Raw genomic sequence first — 26,609 nt, forward strand, 5'->3', positions numbered from 1 at the left:
ATCCAAGAGGCTGGATCTTGGAGCTGCTGAGGTGGTGATGCACCAGTGCTGACAGGAGTCTGCCCTCTAAGATCACCAAGTTTCAAATCCATGCTCGAGGGAGTATTCTCTCTCTGTTCTGACTGTCCCCAAGCCCGTACTGCAGTAGGAAGAAGGTGCTAAAAATCCAAGAATGATTCATCTGAATAGCTCATGGGAAAAACATTAAACTGTAAATGCCATAAAATCCCAATCCCACATTCTTTCCTATGCCAGTAAACACAGGACACAAACACAATCATGGCAGTCTTGCTACAAAAACAACCCCAAGCAGAAAGAAAGCTTTATCCTTCGAGGCTGCTACAATTGCTTAATTTAGGCAATTTCATTCTCACTTTCCATAGGAGGAAAAGATTGCCTCAGTGATAAGGCTTTGAACAAGTAGATCCATCCAGTGCCGGGCTGTGCAGAAGCTGCTGGCGAGGCACACGAGACAGAAGCACATTCACGGACAGGCCTCAAGAAAAGGGGATTGTACCCAGCTGAAAGGAGCTGCCGTGCACATTCTGCACGAGCTCAGCAGGCAGAGCCAGCGTTCTGCCCATGCCATGCAGCAGTCCATGGAAAGGCTGCAGGAGGGGGTGGCTTGGCAGCCACAGCAAGGCCAGGGAAACAAGGGCTGGGCTGTCAGGGGAGCCCCGCTGGCGTGCGAGGGAGCAGCTGGGTGCTGGGCACGGCAGCAGAGCTGCAGCTGCAAACGGGGCAGGTGGCAAAGCCCAGTGGTGCCAGGGACGAGTGTTCACCAGGGGAAAGCACGATGGGCGCTCCCTTCTCCTGAAGCCCTCACAGGAGCTTCCCCTCAGCCATGCTGGCCCCTGTCCTGAGTCATCCACGTGTCCTGCTGGTTGTACAGAGGAGAGCAGCTTAGGGCAGCTTGGTGCAGTGCTGGCTGCAGTATCCCTTACCCAAATCTCACACAAAGCCAGGAAGGTTACTGAGTGTTCTCCAGCAAAAGGCCAGTGAGGCTTTACAGGTACCTAGCCTGATACTGCGTGCTTAATCCAGGATGTCTTGCACTTGGAAAATCACCCAAGCATCTTCTCCAGCTGCTAATGAACATAACATCCCTTATGTGTGGAGATTAAAACAAAATTTTGTTCTGTTTAGTTTTCTAAAAAAAGAAAACCTACCTAGGGACTCTACATATCCAAGCATAGAGCCCCATTTCAATAACAGATATTGCTAACTACATATTTCTTTTATGAATGCAGGAGTAACTGCTATAAAGCTCCCTTTGACTTTGGGAGATGGAAAGACAACTGGAAGCACCACAGCTTTACAAATCTCCCCAAACTTGCACATGTCTCAATGGTATGGCTCAGTTTGTTCAGGACTGCAGAAAGCTTTTGGGGATGGAAAGAGCTTCCATGCAGTGAATAATTTCTCTTTTAAAAAACATAATTATGTGAAACCTCAACTCATCAAAATGACACCCAGAGGACCAGGCTACTGGACACCCTCTGAGAGCACCTGCACCTGGTGCAGAAGGGTTAACTTAGAGGGTCCTGGTCCCAGCCTCAGCTGTCTCCCATGCTTGGGCTTCCCTGGGAATGACAGCCTGCTGACAGGGTGCCTGGGGCTATGAGCTGCTCCTTCTGTCCCTTAGCAGGTGAATGTTTGGGGAGTGATGAGCAAATCTTCATTCCCAGGTCCTGTGGGCCCTCCCAGCCCTGTCCATGGCAGGACAGCTGCACCCCTGGAGATGGATATGGCTGCAGCTCCTCAGGACAGGCTGTCCATTTGTGACTCACCAACACTTCCCACATGGCTCACGACAGCAGCAGGAATTAACTGCCCTCATGGATCTGGTCTCAGCCACAGCCACAGACCAAGTGGTCTTACGCTGGAGAGCTCTCTGCAAGAACTTCTGCAGATGGGCCTCGTTACCAGAGAGGCTGAGTGTTCCAGCTGCCTCTGGCTCCAGCAAATCCAGATAATATGAAATCTGCATTTGAACATTCCAGGTCAAACTGTGCATCTGTCTGTACTGCACATGGCTGCATTGGGGCTGATGTTGAGGAGGTTTAATCACTCAGATGATGAACTTTCTTAACTACAAGCAAAGGAGGACACCTTCATAACATTGGCATAGCTGTTAAAAAGTGATTATTTCCACATCCCATTTAAACTGTCCCTCTGAACAACAACTGTCACTAATGGCACTAGGGGACACGGTTAGTGCTGAACATGGCTGGGTTAATGGTGGAACTCAGCTGCAAGCCAGTAACACTGAAGGGGTCTATTGACAGGGGATAAAGTGCTTCACCAAAGTGAGCTCCACCACGAAGAATAACCTCAGCCTTTTGGCTGACATTTCACACAAGGCTGAGGCCCAAAGACACAGCTGAACAAGTGTTAAGCCAGAATCCAGAAGTCTGAGCTCAGAGAGCACAGGTTTTAATTAAAGAAATGCTGACTCTGACATAACGCCCTTCATCTGACCACCAAGACTCGGGAGCAATCCACCCTGGCTTCATCTGCTCCCTGCAGCATCCCAGCCAGATTCTGCACGCAGGGAATAAAATTTATATGATCCTGGAATTCTTCCTGCAGGTAACTAATTGATATGAGCAATGTGGCACCCAGTGATGGCTGGTTTTGTAGGAGATGATCATGTCAGAGCCCACAGGCCTTGCCAGGCTCAGGCCTCCAGCCTCAGGAACTGCAGCTCTCTCTTCCTAACACAAGACATTCACAACTGATACAAACAACTCAGGACTTTTTAGTTCCCTCCTACAAGACAGCAAGGCCCACAAATATCCTCTCAAATCATTCAAAATGACAGGCTTTGGACAAAGACTGGAGAAGGCAGCAGAGCAATCACTGGAAGGAGAAGAAGATGACCAAGGAGTCCAGTCTGGTGGCCTTTCACTGAGGAGGAGAATGTCACATATTTGTAATATGATAAATGAGTAAAAAACTGCATTTGATTTTAGGTGATCTCACAATATTATCTCCTTGCTTCCTCATGTATTTAATGGAGAGCTGGCTCTGGTGAAGCACTGCCAAAGCACTTCACATAACTCCTTCTTGTTGGTCACCTTACAGAGCCTTTTCCTGGGACACAAAATTCCTTGCTTCCTCATGTATTTGATGGAGAGCTGGCTCTGGTGAAGGCACTGCCAAAGCATCTCAGGTAACTCCTTCTTGTTGGTCACCTTACAGAGCCTTTTCCTGGGACACAAAAAAATCTCAGTACAGGTACTGGTACAGGGCCTTCCTTCTCGTGATGTTACAAATAGATAGTAAGAGGCAGATAAAGAAGTATTTGGAATTTGAAGTGCAGTCTCAAAAGCTGGTGCTTCCACCCCTTCTTATTTCCACTAGACACTGCTGCCCTCAAGAGAATAGATTTCATGCTAAGAAATGCAAATTACATTTTCCCAATTTTCTCAGCCTTCCAAGTCATTCCTCACTCACCTTGGCAGCTGTTTCTTTTGTATATATTTAGAATTGCTGTTCCCCTGCTTTCCACTATACATACTCTGTAATTTAAAAAATAATAAATTTCTAAGTATTTTTTAAAATTTATTTCTTTTAAAACAAAATCTGGTAAAAAACCGGAAAATACACAACTGGAGAGACAGGATAGTGGTACTGACACTTCAAAGACAGTGCTCCCACTGTGCCAGCCCCCAAGGATTTGGGGTGGAGGCAGCTGGAGACCATCAGGGAACAAGAGTCATTCCTGCAGGGAAGGAATCACTCTGCCAGCCTTCCAGCACCACAATTAGGGAATGCCCTTCAAGTAAAAATAAATGAGCACGATAAAAAATTATTTCCCTTTCTAAGAGCTCATGTGATCTCCAGCATGTTTTAAGAGCTGCTGCATTTAGATAGCACAGACAGCTAGTGAAAAAGCCATGGCCATCAACCCCAACAAAATTAAACTGTGGAAATTCTGTCTCCAAAAAATAAGCAATGGTCCCAACCCACCGGGATGGCAGGTAAGAAAGGGAATATGCTTTGAACCTGGGGAGATGAGGAAAGCTCAGGAACTGCACCTCAGGAAAAGGGAGGTTACCTGGGGCTTGGCTCAAGCACAGCTGAAAATGACTGAAAATGAAAAAGTAAAAGGACACACATTTTTCCCTTACAAAACGCTGTCCTGTGTTGTTAGCATCCAAACTGAGAACAAAGTGAGATATATATGGTGCTCTGGGGCTGAGAGGCACCAACCTCCCAGCTCTGGGGATTTCCTGTGAGCAGCGTGCTGTCACATTATCCACAGAGCATGTGGTGTGAAGCTGCTAACCACCAACAGAAGCTAGATGAGGTCACTTCCAAACATGATACAGCCCTGAAAGAATACTCTGTACTTATAGCAAATAGAGCTGTGCAGCACAAGTTCCTTCCGTGGCCACCAAACCAACACTGAGCAGCGTTAACTGTTTGCTAATCAGCACTCAGCACCCAGACTGAAGCTGCTCAAAGCAGCACCAGACAGGGCACAATGAACCTCCAGTGGGAAGCCCAGCAGGTGTGGGTTTCATAGTCTAAAAAATTAATGAACACTGCATAAACACACACAAAGGATCACAGTATCACTTATTTCTGACATTTTCCAAGTGCTTTCCAAACCAGCTACAGTATTCTTGGAGCAAGTGGGAATCTGGAGAAGAAAAGGCTCTAGGGTGACTTTATTGTGGCCTTTCAGTACCTACAGGGGCTCCAAGAGAGCTGGAGAGGGACTCTGGACAAGGGATCGAGGGACAGGACACAGGCAATGGCTTCCCACTGCTGGAGAGCAGGGTTAGATGGGATATTAGAAAGGAATTGTTCCCTGTGAGGGTGGGCAGGCCCTGGCACAGGGTGCCCAGAGAAGCTGTGGCTGTCCCTGGATCCCTGGAAGTGTCCAAGGCCAGGCTGGATGGGGCTTGGAGCAGCCTGGGACAGTGGAAGGTGTCCCTGCCCATGGTAGGAGGTTCCTTCCCACCCAAACCATTCCATGATTCTGTGATTTCTCTCCTTCAGAACTTCGAAGCTGGAGCCTGACCACCACCTCACTCTGCACAAATGAGTCTTCACAGCTCCTAAAACAGGCTGGGGTGTGGGCTCAGGGCAGTGCCTCCCCTGCACCACCCCACACTTGGTAGCATGTAAGAAGAAGATAATCAGCCTGAGGTGACAGGGATGGGAAGAACGTAATGGCAATTATGATTTTAGCACATTCATCATCTTTCTGTTTCAGAATGAATGTCACTCCTACAGACTGAAAATCCTCACCAGTGTAGGAAACCAGGCTGGCAGGAAAGGCAAAAGCTATGCTGATTGAATGAACTCATGCTGTAGAGCAAAAACATCCTAGAAAGAGGAGAAATAGTCTTATTTCAAGCAAAATTATAAAAAAAAAAAACTATCATGTCCTAAAAGTTTTAGTGATTTTTTTAACACCCCACAAACCTCATCAAAGGTATTTCTAGTGAAATGGACTGGTGAAAGAACAGACACAGCCTCAGCCACTCATGTGGATCACAGGTGGTCTTATCTTATTAACCAAAAAGGGGTTTAATTAACCCAAGCACAGCAGCTGCTTGAGAGGAACCCAAACACAAGTCTTGGTAGATGAAGGGGTAAATATTATCTCCATTTGTACTTTTTCCCACACCAAATTACCACACAAACTTTCCAAAAGGCCTCACTTTCATCCCAGTGCGCAAAAGACATTTTTCTTTAATGTCATAAAAAGCAATTTCCTCCTCAGTTCTCCTTTAATTGCTCCCTTCACATCCATTGGAAACAGGCAATAAGAAAACCCTTCCCTTCATCTCCCTCTCTGGGGAAGAAAGGCCACCCTGTTTGTGGCATGTAGTCTCAGAAACCCTTCCAAAGTGATATCTGGACTCCTGACAGCTGCTCTGCTCTGTATATAGAGATATATAGTCACATTCATCCCTCAGCTCAAGGATTTCATGTCAGCTTCTCAACCTTTATCAGTGCTCCAGAATATCTGAATTATCAGAATTCAGAATAATTCTGGTCCAAGAGTTGGTAAGTCCTATACAGGTACTATAGACATGTAACATAGGAAATTTAGAAATAACTATGCCTAATGTATTTATTATACTTCTTTATTATATGTATTGCTCAAAATAATTTCTGTTGTTGTTTCTGTTGAAATTGGAGATGACAGGATATGGTTTTGAAAGTCCCTCAGCTTCCTGTGTCAGGAGGGTGATTGTCAAGAAGTGGATGTGAAATCAAACCAGACCAAAAAAAAAAAAATCATGAAGTGAAACTCTGTGTCTCCCAGAATGAGCTAGTTGTCACTTCCTTCCTATCCTGCAGACTTCCCTCTATCCCAGCACCAAGTGGTCAGGGTTCCCCACTTCCAACAGCAAATACTGAATGAAACTCATAAAGGAAGCAAGAAGACCTGAAAAACCAAGTAATTTAAGAAGTACTCAGAAGAAACTTCAGTCTGATTTTCAAGGCATGCAAACATAAAGGATTAAAACCTGGGGAATAGCTAATATTAGAGCCCTGTGAATATTTTGAGCCTTTCCCTCACTGTTGCCATTGTGGGACTGATAGAACATCCCCACTGGGGACTAGGTGGCCATTTCAGCAGCAGATTCCCCCCAAATTTGAGGTGTGCACATCTCAGCATTTCACTAAGGAAACAGGGAGTAAGATGGAACGAGGTAAGTCCAGGCTGTGGATCAATGTGGATCGTGGAGCTAAGGCAAACCAAAGAATCCCATGCTGCCACCCCCACTCTGACCGGGCAGGAGCAGCTTAGAAAATTGGAGGAAAATGCTAAACCATTTCTAACTCCACCTAAACTCAAGCACAGCTTCTTTAAAAAGCTGAGGAGTGTTAAAAATCCCACACTGCTGGAGGTCTGACCTGCAGAGACACTTGGGAAGCACAGACTCCCCAGAAGCATTCCCCTCCAGGGACCCCCAGGATGTTGGGCTTCCTCTGCTGCTCCCTGGGTATTTGTCTTCTCACTGATTAGCCCTAATCACACCACCTCACAAATTAGAATCCAAAAAGCATTTGATTGTCATGTTCCATTGCTGCTGAAGGAGATCATTGCCTCCTCAAACCACCAAGCCCTCCCTCATCAATGAGTATAAAGGGCAAAGACAAGAGGAAAGTCAAGATGGGAAGGACACAACAACCCAGACTCCAAACATGTGAATGCCATTTCCCAGTGGTGCTCACTAAATCCCAATGCTTTTGCTCTGCCCAGAAATCCCAGAAACACAGGCTGGGCTGAGTATTTATACCACAGGGGGACAGGAAGCAGCTGAATGCCAGGGCGGCTCCCAGCGCTGATTCACTCCAGCTTTCCGTGTTTAACTCTGCTTCCTGGGAGAAAGAAAACACATTGAAGCCACGAACTCCTCCAACTCCTTAGCTAAAGCCCAGTGCAATCCATTCCTTTTCAGGAGTGGCAGATCACAGCAGGGACAGAAAGGCTGCCTCTGATCAGACATGATATCTGTCTTTGTCCTGCCCTTGCCAAATCTGCCCTGGTAAACGGGAACTCGGCACTTTGGGAAGAGGTGGAGTGAGTATTGCCCTGGTCCATGCTCCTTTTCACACTAAATTATATTTCACAAACATGAAGGATTTTTCACATTTCTTTTCTCTTTTCAACTATTTTTTAATAAAAGAGCACAGTCAAATTTTCTACTGCAATCCTTATTACCCATTGTTTTGCTGCACATAGCTGTAACTTCATAAGATTGCTCAAACACCTGTTTTTGTCAGCAGAAATGTTTGCAAAAAAGACTTTAAAAAGTATTAATAAACTAATATTTTTCAGTGATGTGTGAATGAATAGGAATCAATATGAAGCCCTTGGGAAAAAAACCTCCAAGGGCAGAGCTCAGGTTACTGAGGTGCTTGTCAGTGATCATTTTTCCACTTGAAGCACCTTAGATCTCCAGGGGATAACATAACTCCAAGAAATCCACATAAAAGGGGCTCCTGCCTCCTTGATAGCTGTTGAAACTCATTTCCTGATTCAACACAAGGTCCTAATCCAGACTATCTTTATCTGCTTCTCACCCTGTTGGGCAGAAGTAAGGATGAGCCTTAAGGCATTGTCTGTCAAGATAAAAACTGGACCACAGGAAAAGCTGAGAGGGATAAATCCTGGAACAGATGCATAAATGAGCAACAGCTAAGCCATATGAAATATAATGAAGTGCAGACTCACAGGCTTTGGAGACGGAAAACACCTCTTAGGTCATCCCAACCCAGCTTCTGCCAGTTCAGGATTGGCCCCTAGAGTGATGTGCTGAACTTTAAGAAAATAACAGGCTGCCAAAAGCTTTGTCAAACCCATTACACTTGTTCCAGAAGAGAAATTAAAATCCCCAAACATCATGAACAGGTTTCAAGTCATGGAGTGCCAGGAAAACTTGATTGTGTCCTCATCTCCCTACCAAATCTCAGTGAGGAGCCAAGTCCAGAGTATCAGGGCACTGTACACCACCTGGATAGCTGGGAAGGGGGACTGTACACCACCTGGATAGCACTGGGAATGCAATTAGGGATTGTACAGCACCTGGACAGCACTGGGACCAGGAATGGGGAGTGTACACCTCCTGGATAGCACTGAGATCAGGAATCCCACGTTTCCTGTGAAGAAGGCCCCTAAAACCAGCCAGCCCTGAGCACCACACAAGTAACTGCACATCTCAGGAAACTGCCTAGAAATGCAGTCGTGTGTGTTTTCCTCATGGGAATGGAGTCCTAAAGGAAACTAGGAATGTCTTTGGCAGTGGAGACAAGGGAAGAGAGATGGTAGTCAAGAATGATCCAGGAAGGACAGAAGGAGAAAGCTGTCTGAGAGCAATGAAGCTGATGGCCAGGAGACTAAAGTGACAACTAAAAAAACATTCACCAGGAACCACTTCTGTAAATAAAAGGGACTGTTCACACCCTGCACTCACAGTTCATTTACCCACAAGCCTGGGCTTCAGACCCAAGCAGCTGAGTTTAGTGGGGAAGTTGCTGAGTGTTCCCATCTCCCACCAAGGGCAGCAGGAGCAGATGGGACTCCAAAGTGACACTAAAGACATGGAAGACCCTGGAGACCAGTGGGGAACTGAAGGCATCTTGGTGGAAAAAACGTCATCTGAAAATCAGGAAAGCATTTCTTTTTCAGTAGGATCCAATTCATAAATGATCTTTCAATTTCATGGGAGCAAAGCTGTTTTTACAATGCTAGCAAGTCACAAATTAGGGTTGTTTTTTTTTTAGTTTTCTAGGCTAACCTACTCAGACAGTGACATTTATAATTTATGTTTGTGCAGACACTCAATACTGTGTCCTACACACCATTCATGGACCAGCTACAAGGCTTAACCATGGCTGAGGCTTGAGCTGCCATTGAAACATCTGCAGAAAGGCCAAATGTTTGATCAGGAAGATGTGTGTGTAACAACATGGGAATCTACTGGGGGACTGCACTCCCTCTGTGTTGTACACACTGGTCTCCTGCATGGCACAGGGTGGGATTCTTGGGATTGTCTCTGCAGGGCCATGACCTGGACTCCATGATCCTTGTGGGTCCCTTCCAGTTCAGGATATTCCATTATTCCTGACTCTGCAGCTGTGATGCATTAACCAGCTTGCAAATGCAGGTGAGGATTTGCTGTGCCTTAGTAATAAACTCCTCTTTAGGATTTTGGGTCACTCACTGCACAACTTCCAAAGCAATTCCCATGTTTTCTCCCCAAGCTCACACCCACTGTACCCCAAACCCTACCAAATTTTGCTCCCAGCACAGCAGGCAGCAGGAAGGGCTGTGTTGATTCATTCCTCAGGGTGCTGAAGCCAAGCACCTTTCATGAGTGACTTGCATTTTCCCACAGCTGGGTGGGTGGGTGACACTGTCCCAGGCTGAGCCCTTCCTGCACTCATTGTGGTTGGAATGTCCCACACGGTTCCATACCTCACTCACCATGGTTGGAATGCCTCACGCAGTCTAATCCCGCACTCACCGTGGTTGGAATGTCCCTCAGGTCCCTTCCCGCACTCACCGTGGCCGGAATGTCCCTCAGGTCCCATCCCGCACTCACCGTGGTTGGAATGTCCCTCAGGTCCCTTCCCGCACTCACCATGGCTGGAATGTCCCTCAGGTCCCTTCCCGCACTCACCATGGCTGGAATGTCCCTCAGGTCCCTTCCCGCACTCACCATGGCTGGAATGTCCCTCAGGTCCCTTCCCGCACTCACCATGGCTGGAATGTCCCTCAGGTCCCATCCCACCCTCACCGTGGTTGGAACGTCCCTCAGGTCCCTTCCCGCACTCACCGTGGTTGGAATGTCCGTCAGGTCCCTTCCCACACTCACCATGGATGGAACGTCCCTCAGGTCCCTTCCCACACTCACCGTGGTTGGAATGCCTCACGCAGTCCCCCAGCACGGCGCTGAAGCGTCGCTGTGCCCCCGGCTCCGGGAAGCAGTAGTAGCTGTGTCGGGAGAAGGGCTGCCACAGGTACACCGGGAACTCCTTCGGGAGCGGCACGAAGGCCGCAGCCGCCTCCTCAGTTGAGCCTGCACAAAAACACCTCTGTTTGAGAGCTGCAGATTTCCTGGGGGCTGGCTCTGTGCCAGACCTTTGCCAGCAGGTTAATCTCCATCCCAGTCCAGGAGATTGGGCACAGAGGGCAGGGGGACCCAGCTGGGATGGGCACACTGAGCTGGCATCAACCACCTCTCTGTGTTACACCACAGCAACTTGATGGCCCCTTGCTTTGTCTTCAAGGTGGCAAAAATCTAGTTTTGGTAAAATTTCAAAGAAACCATTTCACTGGATAGCAGCTGCTAGGGAAACGGTTTTCATGGCAGATAAGGAAATTAGTGGGGAGCCTTAGTGAGCTCCACATAAAGACCATTTAGGAGCATATGGACTTTCCTATAGAAACAAGCTGCATTAAATAAACTGTGTTGGAACAGCAGTGCATTCCTTGGTTCCAGGACTTCCACACACAACTGCCCTTAAAACCTGTCGCTTCAAGCCCTTGCAGGTGATGTAAAGAAAGCACCAAGTACCTCCAGCTCCACCTGCCTCAGGTCCCTGCACACAGGGGATGCTGGACAGCACATTTAGGACTCCCAGTCTGGAGTCACTGACACGCACTGAGAGCCCAGACACGAGGTTCACCTTGGAGTGAGTGCCATAAAGATGAAGTGATGATGTTTCTGAAGGGAGAGCCATGGGAAGCCCACCAGCACCCTTGGGGTGTTCCCCATCACTCAACCCCAACTGCTGCAGAGCTGTGGTGACACACACAGGACACCTCCAAGCCCCTCTGACCACCCTGTGCCGTGGGAAAGGGTGTGAGAGGGCACCTAATTTTTAAACACTAGAAATTTAAAGGACTCAAAAAATAAATCCTTGTCTTCAAGTTTCCCTTATCCCTTTTGTTATGTGGCATCCCATTCTCCAAATCTGACTCTGCAATGTGAGACCTTCTTCCATAAAGCCTGAATTTTCTCCATCTTGGTGGAGTGGGGGCAGGCAGGACCACAGCAGTTCCTGACCCAGAAACAACAAACTCAGAAGCAACCACCTTCCTGCCCTCTATGTGAGACTCATTATCAGCTATGAGTCAACACAGACAGCTGGCATCTAAAAATGGAAACAAATAAACCAGGAATATTAACAAAGCCCGGGAACAATGGTGCTGTGGTTCCTGCCCTGCTTCTGCACAGCTTCCAGAAGCTTTGTGCCGGTATGCTGGGAAGAAAGGGAGCCAGCATTCCTCTGAATGTTGGCTTACAGCATCTGCTTTGTTCATCCATTCTGGAGCTGTGCTTGAACTTGGGAAAAGGGCTGTGGGCATCTTCTGCTACCCCATTTTAAACTGGAGTCTGAAAGTCTTCCCAGAGCAGAGTCAGGAACAGAGCCTGGGCTTTGGCAGTTCAGCTTTGAACATGACTTACCAACAGGGTCTGGAAAATGTTTATCAGAAAGCAAATTGTAATCTTCTTCTGAAGTCAGGACTTTGCCTCCTGCAGGAAGAACGTGATATTTAGGGCTAGCTCCCTTCTGGTAGGCCTGGAAAATCAACAGAGAGGAAGTATTGTCAAATAGAGATTTAAGGAGAGAGAAAACATAAAATACACAACTCACTGACAAAGCCAGGAGCTGACTTCATGATCCTTGTGGATCCCTTCCAACTCAGGATATTCTATTATTCTAATGCATGGGGATATTGCCCAAAGGGAGAATCTTTTTGTCAGGCTGAATTTTGGAAATGTTCCCTAGGCATGTCAAATCTAAAACAAATCTAATCTCTCAGTGCTTATTTGCTGTGGTGAGGAGTCAGGGACGGACAGAAGGGAAAAAGGATGGGATTTTCTTCTGAGCCAAATTTGTTGGATTTGTCAGCCTGGACTAGTTTGACTATGGCAGCTTCCAGGCAAAGGCCTCCACTGTAGCCAGCCTGGAGCCACCCAAACCCTGCTACTTCAGATCCAAGTGCAGGAGCACAGGGATGTATTACAGGGACTAGAGATGAGAAGTGCTCTGGGACAGGCACAGGAAGGTTCAAGTGCTGTTAAAAGGATTTGTTTGCTCTTGCTGACGTATCTGGCCAAGGAATGTCCCATTTGTTAGTTCTGGACACGTATCTGGCCAAGGCAGGGCACTTGACCGTACCCTCAGCCATCACTGGAGCCGCCCTGATGAGGACAAGGTTTCACCTCCTGTTGCTGAAGGCAAGGCAGCAGCAGCAAATCCACTTGCTGTTGGTTCATCCTGAGTGTACAAGCAGAACCATGGAAGCAGCACTCACCTCTTTGGTCTCAAAGCAATCCACAGTGTAGTCATTTTTGATCACGACGTATCTGTCCTTCCACTTCTTCAGGTCCTCAGCGAAGTGCAGCAGCTCTGCTTCGTACAGAACTGTCCCGGATTCCCCCGCAGGCTACAGGGACAATTGGTGACATGTGAGACCCCTCTGCACCACTGGCCATCCTGAAGCTTTTATTTCCACATTTCCATAATGCTGCTCTGAGGGCTTTTGAGCCTTCAAATGCAATTTAGAGTCATAAACATCTCTGATTTCAGAAGGTTCTACAGACACAAGCAAAGTCTTGTGGTCGAGGTGAGGAGGCAGCAGAAGAGCTCTGCCTTCCAAAACACTGCCAGATTTCTGAGACAGGGATTTATTTACCCTTCAGCTGACAGGCTGAATGCAAGATCAGAGAATCCCACAGTGGTTTGGGTTGGAAGGGACCTTAAAGATCATCTAGTTTCAACTCCTGCGGGATGACTTGGAGTTCACCACCTCCCATTTTCCGCTGCATAATATAAATATTTCACTGATATGAAAAGCAGGGTTTTATTATAATATAGTAAATTGTTTCCCATTTCTTTGTAACGCTTTTGCATCTGCTCTGTAGTAACTGATACTCACATTTCTAAAAGACACAGATCTTCTATTATCCCACCTCACTGCTTTACTTGCTCATTTCAAGAGCATTGGAAATCCATAATTTCCAGTATGTTCAGAACATTTAAATTTTTATCTTCTTAATATTGAAGGCTGATTCTCTGCATTTTCCTTTAATAAAGAGATTTTTGTCTCTCTTTTTGTCCCCCCTCTAATAAAAACCAGCTTTCCATAGTTCGTATTGAAGGCTGGTTCTCTGCATTTTCCTTTTTATGAAGAGATTTTTGTCTGTCTTTTTGTCCCCCCTCTAATAAAAACCAGCTTTCCATAGTTCACTCCACAAAGGGAATTATTGCCATCTTCTTTAAGGAACTCTGAGCCACGGATGACAGGACTAATTACATTTCCTACATAATCTCTTTCCTGGAAGCATGATGTCTGTCCCTAGATTTTGCAGAACCTTGCAACCAGCAAGAAGGAACCATTTTTGTCCAAATGTCAAACTCCTTGTACCAGAAACTCATGTTACGGTTGTCCTCACGCCATGATAAACAACTAAACAAGACCAAAATAAAGACGAATTTTCAAAAATTAAACTTCAAACCCGCACCCAGATGCAACTTTTCCATCCCAAAGCAAAATGACCCAAATCCAACATCCGCTCACGCACTTGGGTCACAGACAGCAAAACGAGTGTGCTCCTACCCTGGTTTTCAGGAAGCGGGACTGGGAGTGGCGGTGCTGCTCCAGCTCCTCCTGCACGTGCCTGCAGAAAGCCACGGCGTACTGGCGGCGGTAGTGGGGGCTGAAGTTCTTGATGGTGGCCTCTGTTTTCCCTGAGGTGGAACAGAGATTTAGAGGTATTTCATGGACATGGCTTCACAGCCTGTAACACATCACTTCTCACCAGTGACCCAAATTCTTCTTTTTGGAGAAAAGGCAGCTCCAGGGTCACCTAGTAGTGACCTTCCAGTACCTGAAGGGAGCCTACAAGAAAGATGGAGAGAGACTCTGGACAAGGGATGGAGGGACAGAAAAAGGGGGAATGTCTTCCCACTGACAGAGAGTAGGTTTAGATGGGATATTGGGAAGGAATTCTTCCCTGGGAGGATGGGCAGGCCCTGGCACAGGGTGCCCAGAGAAGCCGTGGCTGCCCCTGGATCCCTGGAAGTGTCCAAGGCCAGGCTGGCCGGGGTTTGGAGCAACCTGGGACAGTGGAAGGTGTCCCTGCCCAGAGCAGGGAGTGGAACTGGATGGGCTGTAAGGTCCATCTAACCCAAACTATTCCATGATTCCATGAGAAAACCTCCTGAGTGTACCAAGGGCCACTCACTGCACAGATCAGGAAACTCTTGGAGATGCATTCAGAGGGAATTTGTCCAGGAAAATATTGCGTTTGGGACTTTTTCTTCTAAGAGCAAACAAAGAATTCCCCAAATCCATTTCTCTAAGGAAAGATGTTCTCTGCTTCTCCCTGGGACACGCTGCCCCAGAGCCAAGGGTGGTCAAGGGGTGAAAGGGTTTTCAAAGACAAGCAGTGCCACTGACTAATGTTCAGCCATAGGAGCCAATTTTGTCACTTACTGAGATTCTAAAGATGACTCAAATCTCTACAAAAGATTTTTCTAGGCTTGGGCACTACAGTCTCATCTTTGTTTTAATGTAAATATCCTCAGTCATGCTGCAATAAACACTAATCTGGTATTGTCTCGCTGTGATCAAGATCTCTTGGGTAACAGCAACAGCAATAAACACACTGAGGTCTCACTTCTGAGAATCTTAAAACAATTTACAAGCAATTAACTCATTAACCTCACCACAGAAATAATGGTGCTTTGCAGACAGGGAAGTGAAGCTAAAATTAAAGACATGTGCATATATGTGACTGAAAGAGTCTGTAGCAATGCAAGAACCAGAACCTGCCCTCTGACCTAGACAGCATCCCAAACAACCTGGATAGTGGAGAGATCCCTTTCTTCTTGGTATTAGGGAGCTCCATTGCCAAAGAGCTTTTTCTGAGCATACAACAGAGAAATACAATTTCACATCTCAAGCAACTTTGATGCTTTCACAATTTCATTTTGGTCTGCTCAGGGCAAAAAAACATCATATTTTCTGTATGAGGGGTGACCTGCAGCCTTCTCCTTCATAAGCACCAATGTGATTGCTGCCTTCTACTGAACTGGAAGTTCCCCACTGCTGCCCCATTCCAATCCCACCCCACACTGGGAGACAGACCTGATGCCCTGGAGCCCTCTCCAGGCACACAGAGGAGCTGGCTCAGCATGGGCACAGCCATCCCACTCAGCTGGAGGGATGTCAGAAGCAGAGTCAATCCACCACTCATGCAAGGCTTTCACTGAGTTACTTGTGGGACAGCACCTGGTGACAACCTTGGCTCCAAATCTTCAGCTTTAAGATGGATTTTTAGAGACACACTGATTATAGGATGTGCTTGGGTATAATAGCAGGATATGGTGCTGCTAAAGCAGAATATCCCAGCCCTATAAAAACTAGCCTGCTTTGGGCAGAGGCATAGACTTATTCTCCAAATAAGGACAAAGTTTCCCAAAACCTTCTTTACAGCATTTTTTTTCCTCCTGGTCCCAGCCAGCAGTAGGATGTTGTTGGCCCCAGCCCCGGCAGAGTTTCCTGCTCAGGGTTTGCCCCTGTTTTGCACCGTGGCTTTTTCTTTTCCAGCTCACATCATCCTCTCAATTTGTTAGAGAGGGCTCTGGGACACTGCACCTCACTTGGCTACTGCCTGCATCCTGCAGTAAAAGTTTGTGGAGGAAGTGGGACAAAGAATAAAATTCTGGTGTTGGGAAAAAAGTTGCAACAATCACAGGAAATACCTGTAATTTTGGCAAAGTCTCTCAATTAAGGCTAAATGGTCTCAGAAGTGTCATTCTTCACTGTCAGTACTGCTTAGATCAGCTTAAAGCACAATGACTGAAGAGAAAGAAACTGCAGTTCACAACATACACGTCAGAAATAGGACACTGATGATGTAATTTTTATGTGCAGACTGTATTTATGACAAATCAAAACAAGAATCAAGAGGCAAATGTTTCTGGCTCTTTCTTCCAATCTTCACACTACTTGTTGCAAAGGAGTTTTGCATTAAAAATACTCCTCTCTCTTAAAATTAGAAGAAAAGTTTATTTAAGGAGATTGTGAGTGGCACCATTTGAGGACCTGGCCTTGCAGGGCTTGGCTGAACAGGAATTTCAGTGCTACCTGAAGGTGGGAAGAGAAGCAGACAGACCCTTGATCCATTGTTCCTCAATGGATATTTAAACTCTCTTGGTTTACAGAAGATAAAAATATGCTATCTGAAAATAAACATGATGGAAACAGTCCTGAGTAACAGAAACTCTTCCCATGAAATGATAACGTGGGGCAACTGGAGATAAAATACTCCAGGGCAGCTGAAAAATGAGTTCCCCTAATTCTTTTCCAAATTTAGTGTGGCTGGCTTCGTCAGAGCTGTTTATATGGAGCACGGCCAACGCTCCCACTTGGCTGGTCTGGCAATGGCACAGCTCCAGCCCATATAAATGGGATTTGAAGCCCAGCAGCTGGGATGTTTATCCTGGGAGAATGAGGAGTGTGATCAGCTCCAGGAGGAGCCTGCATGCAACCTCCTCCTGCTCCTGTGCTGGGCCAGGAGTTGGACTCAATGATTGATACCTGTGGGTTCCTTCCAACTTGGGATATGCTGTGATTCCATGAACCAAAATTACCAACAGGAAAAGACAACTGTGATGGAGGTGGAAGGATTTCCAACAAATTAACATGGTAAGGGTCTGTTTCTCCTTTGCTGAGGGTTTAGAACCTCCTCCAGAATAAACTTTGCTAATACTTCATGATGCACCTCCTGCTCTGCAAAACTGCCCCTGCACATGACCACAAAACTTTAGCATGAGTTATGATACCTCTTTTAAGAATTAAAACAAATGTTGCTGCACTGAGAAACAAGAAACATCTTCCTGTTGCTCCCCTGGAAATCAGTAATCACCCCCAGATTCTTTTTCCTTGCTTTTCGCCTGCCTTTGACCTTCTTAATTGTGTCACCCATGTTGAACATTGTGTGTAACTCCAAATCATCAAGCCCACAGAATGGCCTCAAATATCCAATTTTATAGTGGGGGTTTCACTGCTTTTATTGAAATAACTGACATTCAGCTTTTTCAAACAAGGGCACTCTTCAGCAAGTTCTCTCAGGAATGAATTCCTGCTGGTCTGGCTCCCAGCACAGCCTATCCAGCTCACCCTGCCACATCTCCCTGCTCTCAACAACGTTGCCACGTGGCCAGTCCAGGTGCAGGTCAGGAAAACTCAGGAAAAAAAGGTCAGAAAACAATAACTTCTTGGCTGCCATACAAGAGAGTGATTGCTCACGCTCCCAGAACTTCAGCCATTTGGAAGTTAAGAATGGAAAGAGGGAAGGACTTGCCATAAAAGCTATTTCACTTAAATATTGGTGTTTGGCAGTAAGATGACCCTTCCAAGAGCAGGAAAATGTTCACAATCCCCCTTCACAGCACAACTGCCTGCACTCAGCACCTTTTGGAAAGAGTTTTCCAAATATACCACAAGCAGTGATATGAATCTCTTTGGAGGTCTGGGGGCTGATGTATCTCCTTACACCATACAAGCCCTAGGGGACATAAATGTAAAGGAAGTAGATTATTTGCTGCATTAAAACAAATCCTGGACAAAATAAAACCTAAAAGAAAGAGGTACTGTGTGTGCTGAATGTCAGTACATCCAGCACTTCAAACAAGTAAAGCAGTGAGACAGAACAGGAACAAATGACTTTGTCTTATTTCCTCCACCAGACCATGAGCAAAGCTGTCAGAAAACAATCTAAAATGCTCAGCTGATCATATCCACACAGTGCTCCACGAGCCAGGATGTAACCCACAACTGGAGGAAAACTTTTAAATTATAAACTAGAAACCAGTTAATGAAGATGTACTGTATGCCTTAATGCAAACTGAGCTTTAAAATTACTACTGTCCATCCATTACTACTCCATCCATCCATCCATCCATCCATCCATCCATCCATCCATCCATCCATCCATCCATCCATCCAGTCTTATGCTCACAGCCCATCATGGTAGCAGCAAAATGAGTTAAAAAAATAATTCCATTGTTCAGCTCTTGGGCCAACTTCATCCCAAGTCCAAGAAAAGCACAACTCTGATTGAGGTAAATATCTGAAACTGCAGATGCTCTGAAAGCTGGATGTCAGTACTGGCAGCTCTGAAATGGGCTGGATGCTCAACAGGAAGAGAAGGAAGCAGCCACTCACCATAAAAACTGCTTTTCCTCAGATCACCCCTTCACTGCAAACATCATTATCAGTTGTTAAATGCATCTGGTAACCAGAGAACCTGTGAAAGTGATTCTGTTTGGCACATCCTGACAGTGCCCACCACCTTCCAGTGCTCTGGGGTATAGAATCCCAGGGTAGTGGGATTTACAAGTGATTCCCTCTTTCCTACAGTCATCTTCCTTGTGCAGTACTTACAATACCACCCAGGAAGTGTTTAAGTTCAAGTGCTCCCAGACTTTATCTAGGAAGGCAATGTAAACTACTCTCATTGTAGAAAGCAGAACTCATTTTGATCTTTATTTGTAGAAATAGTATTTCAATTAATCTGAATCACGATTTAATACCTGTTATGACAAAAAGGGATGGCAGACACAAATCCCATGTTCTGATTTGGCTGGATCACCTCTCACAGGTTTGTTTGCACTCAGCCAACCCCAGCAGCTCTGGTTGGTGCAGCCACCTCTCTTTCCCATGCAGGAACATGTGGTTTGCACCTGGTTAAATACTAAAACCAATTATTTATCCCAGCCTTGGTTTATATTAATAGAGACTGCTCTCAATAAAACCTTACAATTCTGAGACTCCAGTGGTGTGCACACACCCTCAAATCACCTGTTTGCCACGCTGGCAAAATCCCTGTTGGTCACCCAAAACTCAGTGCAGAGGAGTGGTAATACCCATCACACCCTGGATCAGCCTCTCCTCACATCTCAGCATATAACACTCCTCAGGTGCTAAATCCATCTTCTCTACAGGAAAAAACTGATGCTGTCTTGTAAAAAAATCAGATTTTTTCGCAAGTTTGGCAGCTGAGACTGTGGGTGTGATACTTGTGCTCCACCAGAAGCAAAGCTTTTTTTTTCTCAGCAAGCTAAACAAACACATTTGTAAGTTCATCTAGATGTGATCCCCGGCAAAAGAGGTGCCAAAAGTAACAGGCTCCATTCCATCCTTGCAGATCTCCCTTTCTACAATTCTGCCCTATACTTTGCTCTTCCTCAAGTACTCTGCTACACGAGGCTGAATTTTGCACTGAGATGGACAATTATCCCATAGATTTCCAAAGGTTTCCATACTTGTGTTGTTCCCAGGCAGCTTTGGGAGCATCTCACATTCCAAGGGAGCAGACTCTACAAAAAATGCTTATTTTGTGATGAGTAGCTTGTGATCTAACTGTGGAGCTTGCTGGTTTAAGTTAATTCTGAATGATGAACGATTATTGAAAATGAAGAACAAACAGCAGAGCACAGACCCTGCACAAACATAGAGTCCAACTCAGAGACTCATTCCTGCAGCTGGCTTTCCCTTCCCTGCTCCCACTGCCCAATCCTTATTTATGGGAGAAGGAAGATTTCACAAATTGCCTTTGCACTTCTGTCAGGCTAAAAAATCCTAATAATCATGAAATACATAAAGGCCAGTGCTTGTGGCTGATCAGGCTGAAACAAGCCAAGGGTTTGATTAACACTGTGTCAGATAAGCTTATCTCAAAGGCTGTGAAAACCCACCCTTTCTTGGTATGGGGTGAGAAGCAGCAATGCTCTGTCTAGAAACAATTACTCATGGTCAGATTCAACTAGAATAAGGTCTGACAAGACTTTATTTATAAGCTGCTTTCACAGCACCAGAAGGACTTGGGATTTAATAACCAAATGAACCCAATCTAATTCCTGGAGGGGGTCACATGAAACTAAACTATGATCTGTGATAAATAAATTTGGTGAAGGTCAATGGTTTTCAAGTTTTGGTTTTTTTTCAACTCCCTGAGGCACAAGTTGAGCCACTCCTGGGGACACAGACACCAGGCATGCCTTGAGCAGCTTTCTCCAATCCGGATCTCAGCACCACGTTACACGTCACTGGAGGTCACACAAAAATGTTTCTTGGGAACATTTAAACAGCATTCCAAAAACGTAAGCCAATGCTGCGTCACCCTTTAAATCAGGATGATGTATTGCCCCTTCCCTCCCTTTCGGGTGACAGCTACCTCACTGCCCAAGCATCCACAAGACAAAATGACAAAAAGACACAGAGACATAGATAACAGAAATAACCATCTTCATGACATTAGCTGAAGCTTTTTTTCTGAATATATATATATATATATATTTATATTGACACACACACCTTCAGAAGATTATTTCCATGCAATGCTTGGCACATGCTCATACAAATCTGGGAGATATTGTTACTAATTCCTTTTTTCTTACTTTGCCAAATTATACCACACTACATGGCTCTATCACAAAATTACTCCAGGGAGTGTAGGACATTGGCCAAAACTATGAATACACACATATCTTTCCATGAGGGGCTTCATTTATTCTGAGGTTTCCTTACCTTAGTCATAAATTCCCTTTTTTCCCTCACCATTCCAACTCCTGTCACCATCAGCCCAGATGGACTCCTCAGAGTATTTCCCACAAAACAATCACTTTTTAAGCACTGTAGCAGAAGGCCATTATTCCATGGCAGGATTTTATTCCATTTCCCTTCAACAAACACACAAACTGCACAAACCAGAGTAACAAAATGAGAATAGTGGTAACACTGGAGCCTCTTTTCTTACAATATTCCTCATCAGTTATAAGGCATTTGCTTCACTTTTGGCTCCTGTATACACTGAAAATTAGTAAATACCATGATTTGCAAAGGATTTTCAGCTAAGCCTCTGTGCAAGAAGGGTGAAACCAAGACTAATCTCTGAACTAAACAGAGGTCTCCAAGCAAGGACATTTACTTTAATGACCTTCCAAAACAACCACACCACTTGATTTGATCACAGGAAATAATTTTAGCCTCAAAGCCCCTTCTTGCCACTCTGAACTTCACAACAACACCTGGGTGAGTACACAGATTTTAACCCAAACAAGCAGCATTCAGATTTTTGAAGCCCAAGGCCATACCCATGTCACAGTTTTGCCATTTGGGACCATTTCCCAATTTCACATGGTTTGGCTTTGCTTGTGTCGACACCTCCTCACCTTGGTCCTCTGTAGGGCAGCAACTGTGAAAGGGCATTTTGAGGGGGACAAAGAGCCAACTCTTTGTTGGAAAATCAATAATTGATTTTATTCCTCTTCCCCCTCTTTTAAAAAGGACAAAAATTTATACATATATATATATGTATATAATATTAAGCTTCTAATAAAACTTTATAATAAGGAAGAGGAGTATGTAAAATGCAATTCACATTCCAAAGAAATTTTTTTTTTTTACCTGACCTCCCACTTTACATTCAGCTTGAGCAAGAAAAATGGGAACATTTGTCCTTTGCAGTGTATATTTAGTCATTGTTCAGGCTCTCACTAGTTTCAGGTTATACTACTGGAATATGACTAAGGAAAGTGTAACTTGTCCGAGCAAAACACTGGGCAGGGTGGGAGAACTTTACTTTACAAAACTTAGAAGTTCGAGTGAAGCCTATAAAATCTCTTTAATGTGTCATATATTTTGTTGTTACAAAGCTTATAAAGTCTTTTTGATCTGTTATATATTTTGTTGTTACACAGCAGGGTAACAGTGGGATCCCTTTCTGACGTCACATGGACTTTGTTGGCCATGGAGATGCTACAGCAGGAATTGTTCAAGGAATTGTTCAAGGCTGACACAACCTACAAGACAAAAATGTTCCACAGCACTACACTGTGGTCAATCCTTCAAAGCCTTAGCTAAGACAAACTAGACAAACTCTCCTGGTATTCTATTCTCATGTTCAGAAAAGTAACATAATAGCTCTCAAAATGTTTGCTAAAGCTTTAGAAATAAATTGATTTTAAAAAAAGATTGCATTCATTCCTTTGCAAGGAATACTGCCAGGCATTAAAAGGGTCTATACTCATGCAACTGAAGGTCTCCCTTTTCCCAAATAAGTCCTTCTCTACCCTTCCATGGATGGTAATTCAGGAAATCCACACTGTTCACTTCTCACCCTGCAGAGAGACAGGAGGAAGCGCTGGCACCTCATCCTGTGGGAAAAGTTTGCTAAAAAGCATCAGTTAAGGTGGAATTTAGAAGACAAGTGTGTAATTATTACATGAAGCTGCTCACCCAACCCTGTGTAAGACAGCTTTTTCTGTGCTTATGACAGATGGGGAAGGGGAACTACAGCTCTGTGACGCACCAGACCAGCTTTACAATTCAAATCAGTGCAGAAACACTGGGAAGGGGCACCAGAGCATCAGCCCCTGATCCAGGCTCCTTCAAAAAAGGGTGGCACAAAGGGAGCAAGATGCACTGAGGCTGCTGGAAAGGGAGACCTTGGCCACATCTCCTCTCACTCCTCAGTCTTGGTCTGGTTCTCTCGCTCACACTTTACTCTGACTCCCCACAGCAGCTGTGGCTGCCCCAAAGTCACACTTCAGGACAGGTCACAGCCCTTTGCTTCCAGCTGTGAAACGGGTGCAAAAGGAACAGAACTGGCCTCTTCCCTTGTGAAACCAATGAAACCATGCCAAAAGCCCCTACTAAATCTGGTCCAGGGACAATTCAAGGGAAGAAGCAGAGAAAATGAGGCAAATGAAAACAAAATTAATGGGAAAGGACAAATAGAAGATGGGAGATGGCTCTCTGGCTGCCTGGGGTTCTCAACATGGAAGACATGGCAGTGGCCTCCTTTTCCCTCTTTTCTCCCATTCAAAGTTGAACAAGGCCATAATCAAGATCCCAGTATTTCCAAAGCACTGTAAAAGAGTAAAAGAAAGTGATCTAAACATTTTGGGTTTTTTCTCTGGCAAAGCTCAAAGGACCCATTAAACTTGAATAATCATTCCTTACTTGGCAAAGTTCATGCCTTTGATTCCTTCTAAATTAAAGCTGGGACCTTATTAATAAAAACACACCTTCTGCTACCAAATTGAGAATAATTTCCAAAATTTTATCCTGAAAAGAGGTCAAGTAAAAATCCAAACAACCCCTAACTTTCTGCCACTGCAACAGTGTCAAAGATGAAGGATTACCTTTACATTCCCCAGATTTGCTGTTCCTACAACCCACATCACCAGAGGCAGAAATACTCTCAGGTGACAAAGGCACAGGTCAGGGGAATGTAAGGAAAAAGGGAAACCAAAGAACTGTGTTCAGAAAGAATTTGATATAAATACCACAGAGGACACACACAAAAGAATGCTCCTCTTACAGTCTCTCCTGTGCAAATGTGGGGGTTTAAGGCCTCTCTGTTCCGGCACACTGTTCAAAAGTATTTATTTTCTTTTTCAGGCTGCTATTTTTAACCATAACCCAGAGAAAGGCCAGAGCCCGACAGAGTGTCTGACTGCAGCTCCCAGACAGGCACAGCCACAGTGCCACTTGCTGTGACAGGAAGGTGGTGACACAGCTCTGCAGGTCCCAGGTGCCGTGTTTCCTCCATGGGGCTGCTTTCACCAAAGCCCACTTTTATTCAGTGAAATCAGCTCAGAGGGGTTCCATCCAGCCACCTGGCACATCAAGTGCTGTGCATTATTCTTCTTCCTCCTAGACCACTTTCAGATCCTCAAACACTCATGAAAGCATCACTGGGAGGACAATAGTTACCACTGGTGTTTGTTTTCTCCATTTCTAAGAGGACTTCCCAGGGAGAAGCTCCACTCACCATAGTCCCTCTCACTAAGCCTGTGCTTGAGGCTCCTTGGCTCTTCCGCCCCAATGTTTCAATGCTCCTTCCTTCTTGAAATAAAAAAGGGAGATAAGTTGCCTCATTTCCTCTCCATTTATCTTTCACGTTCAAAAGGGCTTGTGACAACATGACTTGAAAGGGAAAACCAAATCCAAACCACCTTCTCCCTGTGCTGTGTTTGTACAGTGGGACCACGTGAGGTCTGGGCTCAGAAAGGCAGCTGGGCAGGTTATTATTAAGAAAAGGAAATTTGTTCCTGAGGGTTTATTGGGAAATGGGCTGGTGAGAGCTCTCCTGCTGGCTCACAGTGACCCTGTGCCTCTGGATGCCTTCATGGCTCTCCATGTACAGACACACCAAACTCACCTGCCTGCACACCAGGACCTGTGGCCACACAAAACCAACCAGAAGATGTGCAAGGCTTGGGTTTATACCCATGGTGGCAATGCTTCAGCCAGTGCATTTAACAGTTTGCTTTCATCTCTCTTGCCTTTGTATGCAGCTCCAGTTTTGTAAATCCCAGCTCTTCCATCAAACGCCTCTATGAAGTTCTCCCCATCAATCCAATCTGAGCTCCTGTCACTGTGGATCCTGACATATTCCCTCTTTCTGGGGAGGGTATGTTTCACTTGCCTGTATCAAAACTTAAATTCTTCATCTTTCTGCGTTTTGTAAAATGCTTTATTTATGGCACCAAGAGAAAAGGCAGCCCTAAGAATGCAATAAGCAAGAGCTGCGTGGTAAGGGCTTTATTTGGCAAATTTATGTGTATCAGATCACATTTTCACTTTGTGAATGCAGAAGTAATCACTAGTAATGTGACTTTAAATATATTTAGCCCCTGTCTAAAATGCTGATTCTGAGTCTCATCCAAACCTGAATTCCTCCTGCATTTCCTCACTAGAGCTACATTTCAAGCCATGTTTGCATTCTTCAAGGGTGCCTTAAAGGCAGCCTGTGGCTTTCTGAGAAACAAACAGAAGGAAAACCACATAAACCCATTTTCTGTCTTCATTTGGGTTGATGGGACTTCACCAGCCTGATGAGGTGAAAGATGAGCCCTGAATTCTATGAAATATTTTCTCACTTAACACCCTGAAGAGCTCCTGAATCCACAAGAACCTTTCAGAGAGTTTTCTACCCCTTATTACAACTCCCAAAGATCTTTACTATACAATCAATCGTCCCTTCCAACGAGATGCTGCTCAGGCAGCAGCAGAACTTTTTGCTGCCCTGAGACACTGTTTCTCTGCTATTTGCCCTTTCAAGCATCTCTGAGCCAACCGTTTCACCAACTGCTTCACCACAGCTTTTGCATAAACCCAGCAGCTTCACGCAAACAGGCAGGCTCTTGATTAAGGAAAAAGCAGAGCAGTGAAAAGTGTAATAGAACAAGAACAAGCCAGGGATTCTGGAAAAGTGTATTCACAAAACCCAATAAGATTCATGGGGTTTTTGTAATTTCCAGTGAAAAAAACACATAGACAGTGTTGAATAAATGGATCTTATGGTCCCTGCTCTACTCTGAGCTTTACTAGCAAAAGTGCACCAAACCTTCATAAACAAGTCAGTCAGGCTGAGCCTTCTGGCTCCAAAAGTTTGGGTTTAAATGGAGTCAGGACTTTTTCTTCACCAGTCTCAGAAATTCCGAGGTCAGGACAACACAACACAGATTTAACATGCTGGTTTCCAATTCTGCTCCCTCTGAGGGACATGTGCCTTAGCCAACAGCCACAAATCCATTGTTCAGGAGATGACAGTCTTCTTACAACCCCTTTTGAACAAGAAATGAGGTCAGGTCCTTCTGTTGTAATTACTTCCACTTTAGAAGCACCCCTGGCACTAAGAGGACACACACACTGAAAATGCAAAGGCATTTTTTCACAGTTACTTTTGCTGCACTGGTGTGAGGCAGCTCCTCCTGTTTCCAGAACAGCTGATACCAACCACCAGCTGCCAGGTGGGTGCTCAGCGCCTCTGAAGCCAAGCTGGAGCTCTAAATGCCAGCTGGCATTCTAAAAATCACAATTTTTGGTTGGGTGTATTAAAAATATCTGCTTAGTGTGTTTCAGAACCTGCTGAGAGAAACACGAAAGCATCAGGTCTTACCTCATCCAAGAATGCCTAGTACAGAGCAACACCAACCAAGTCAGAGGAGATCATGCAGCCCTGGCTTCCAGATTGAGCAGATACCCTGACATGCTTTCTAAACTCCTAATCTCTGAGGGCTCCTCTGATTTGTAA

The 26,609-nt window shown here is 45.3% G+C and overlaps 1 protein-coding gene across 1 annotated transcript in view; it reads right to left on the reverse strand.

Annotated features, from left to right (window-relative positions):
- NIBAN1 (niban apoptosis regulator 1) overlaps positions 1 to 26,609 on the reverse strand; it is a 50,958-nt gene that overhangs the window by 12,499 nt on the left and 11,850 nt on the right. The window contains exons 2-5 of the mRNA XM_041420758.1: positions 14,111 to 14,241; positions 12,806 to 12,937; positions 11,952 to 12,066; positions 10,395 to 10,559 (exon numbers count right to left, since the gene is read on the reverse strand). Coding sequence (XP_041276692.1) covers positions 10,395 to 10,559; positions 11,952 to 12,066; positions 12,806 to 12,937; positions 14,111 to 14,241 — 543 coding nt within the window. The remainder of the gene's footprint in view (positions 1 to 10,394; positions 10,560 to 11,951; positions 12,067 to 12,805; positions 12,938 to 14,110; positions 14,242 to 26,609) is intronic.

Source organism: Onychostruthus taczanowskii, unplaced genomic scaffold (genome assembly GCF_017590055.1).
Source record: "Onychostruthus taczanowskii isolate IOZ18803 unplaced genomic scaffold, ASM1759005v1 scaffold65, whole genome shotgun sequence".
Taxonomy (NCBI): domain Eukaryota; kingdom Metazoa; phylum Chordata; class Aves; order Passeriformes; family Passeridae; genus Onychostruthus; species Onychostruthus taczanowskii.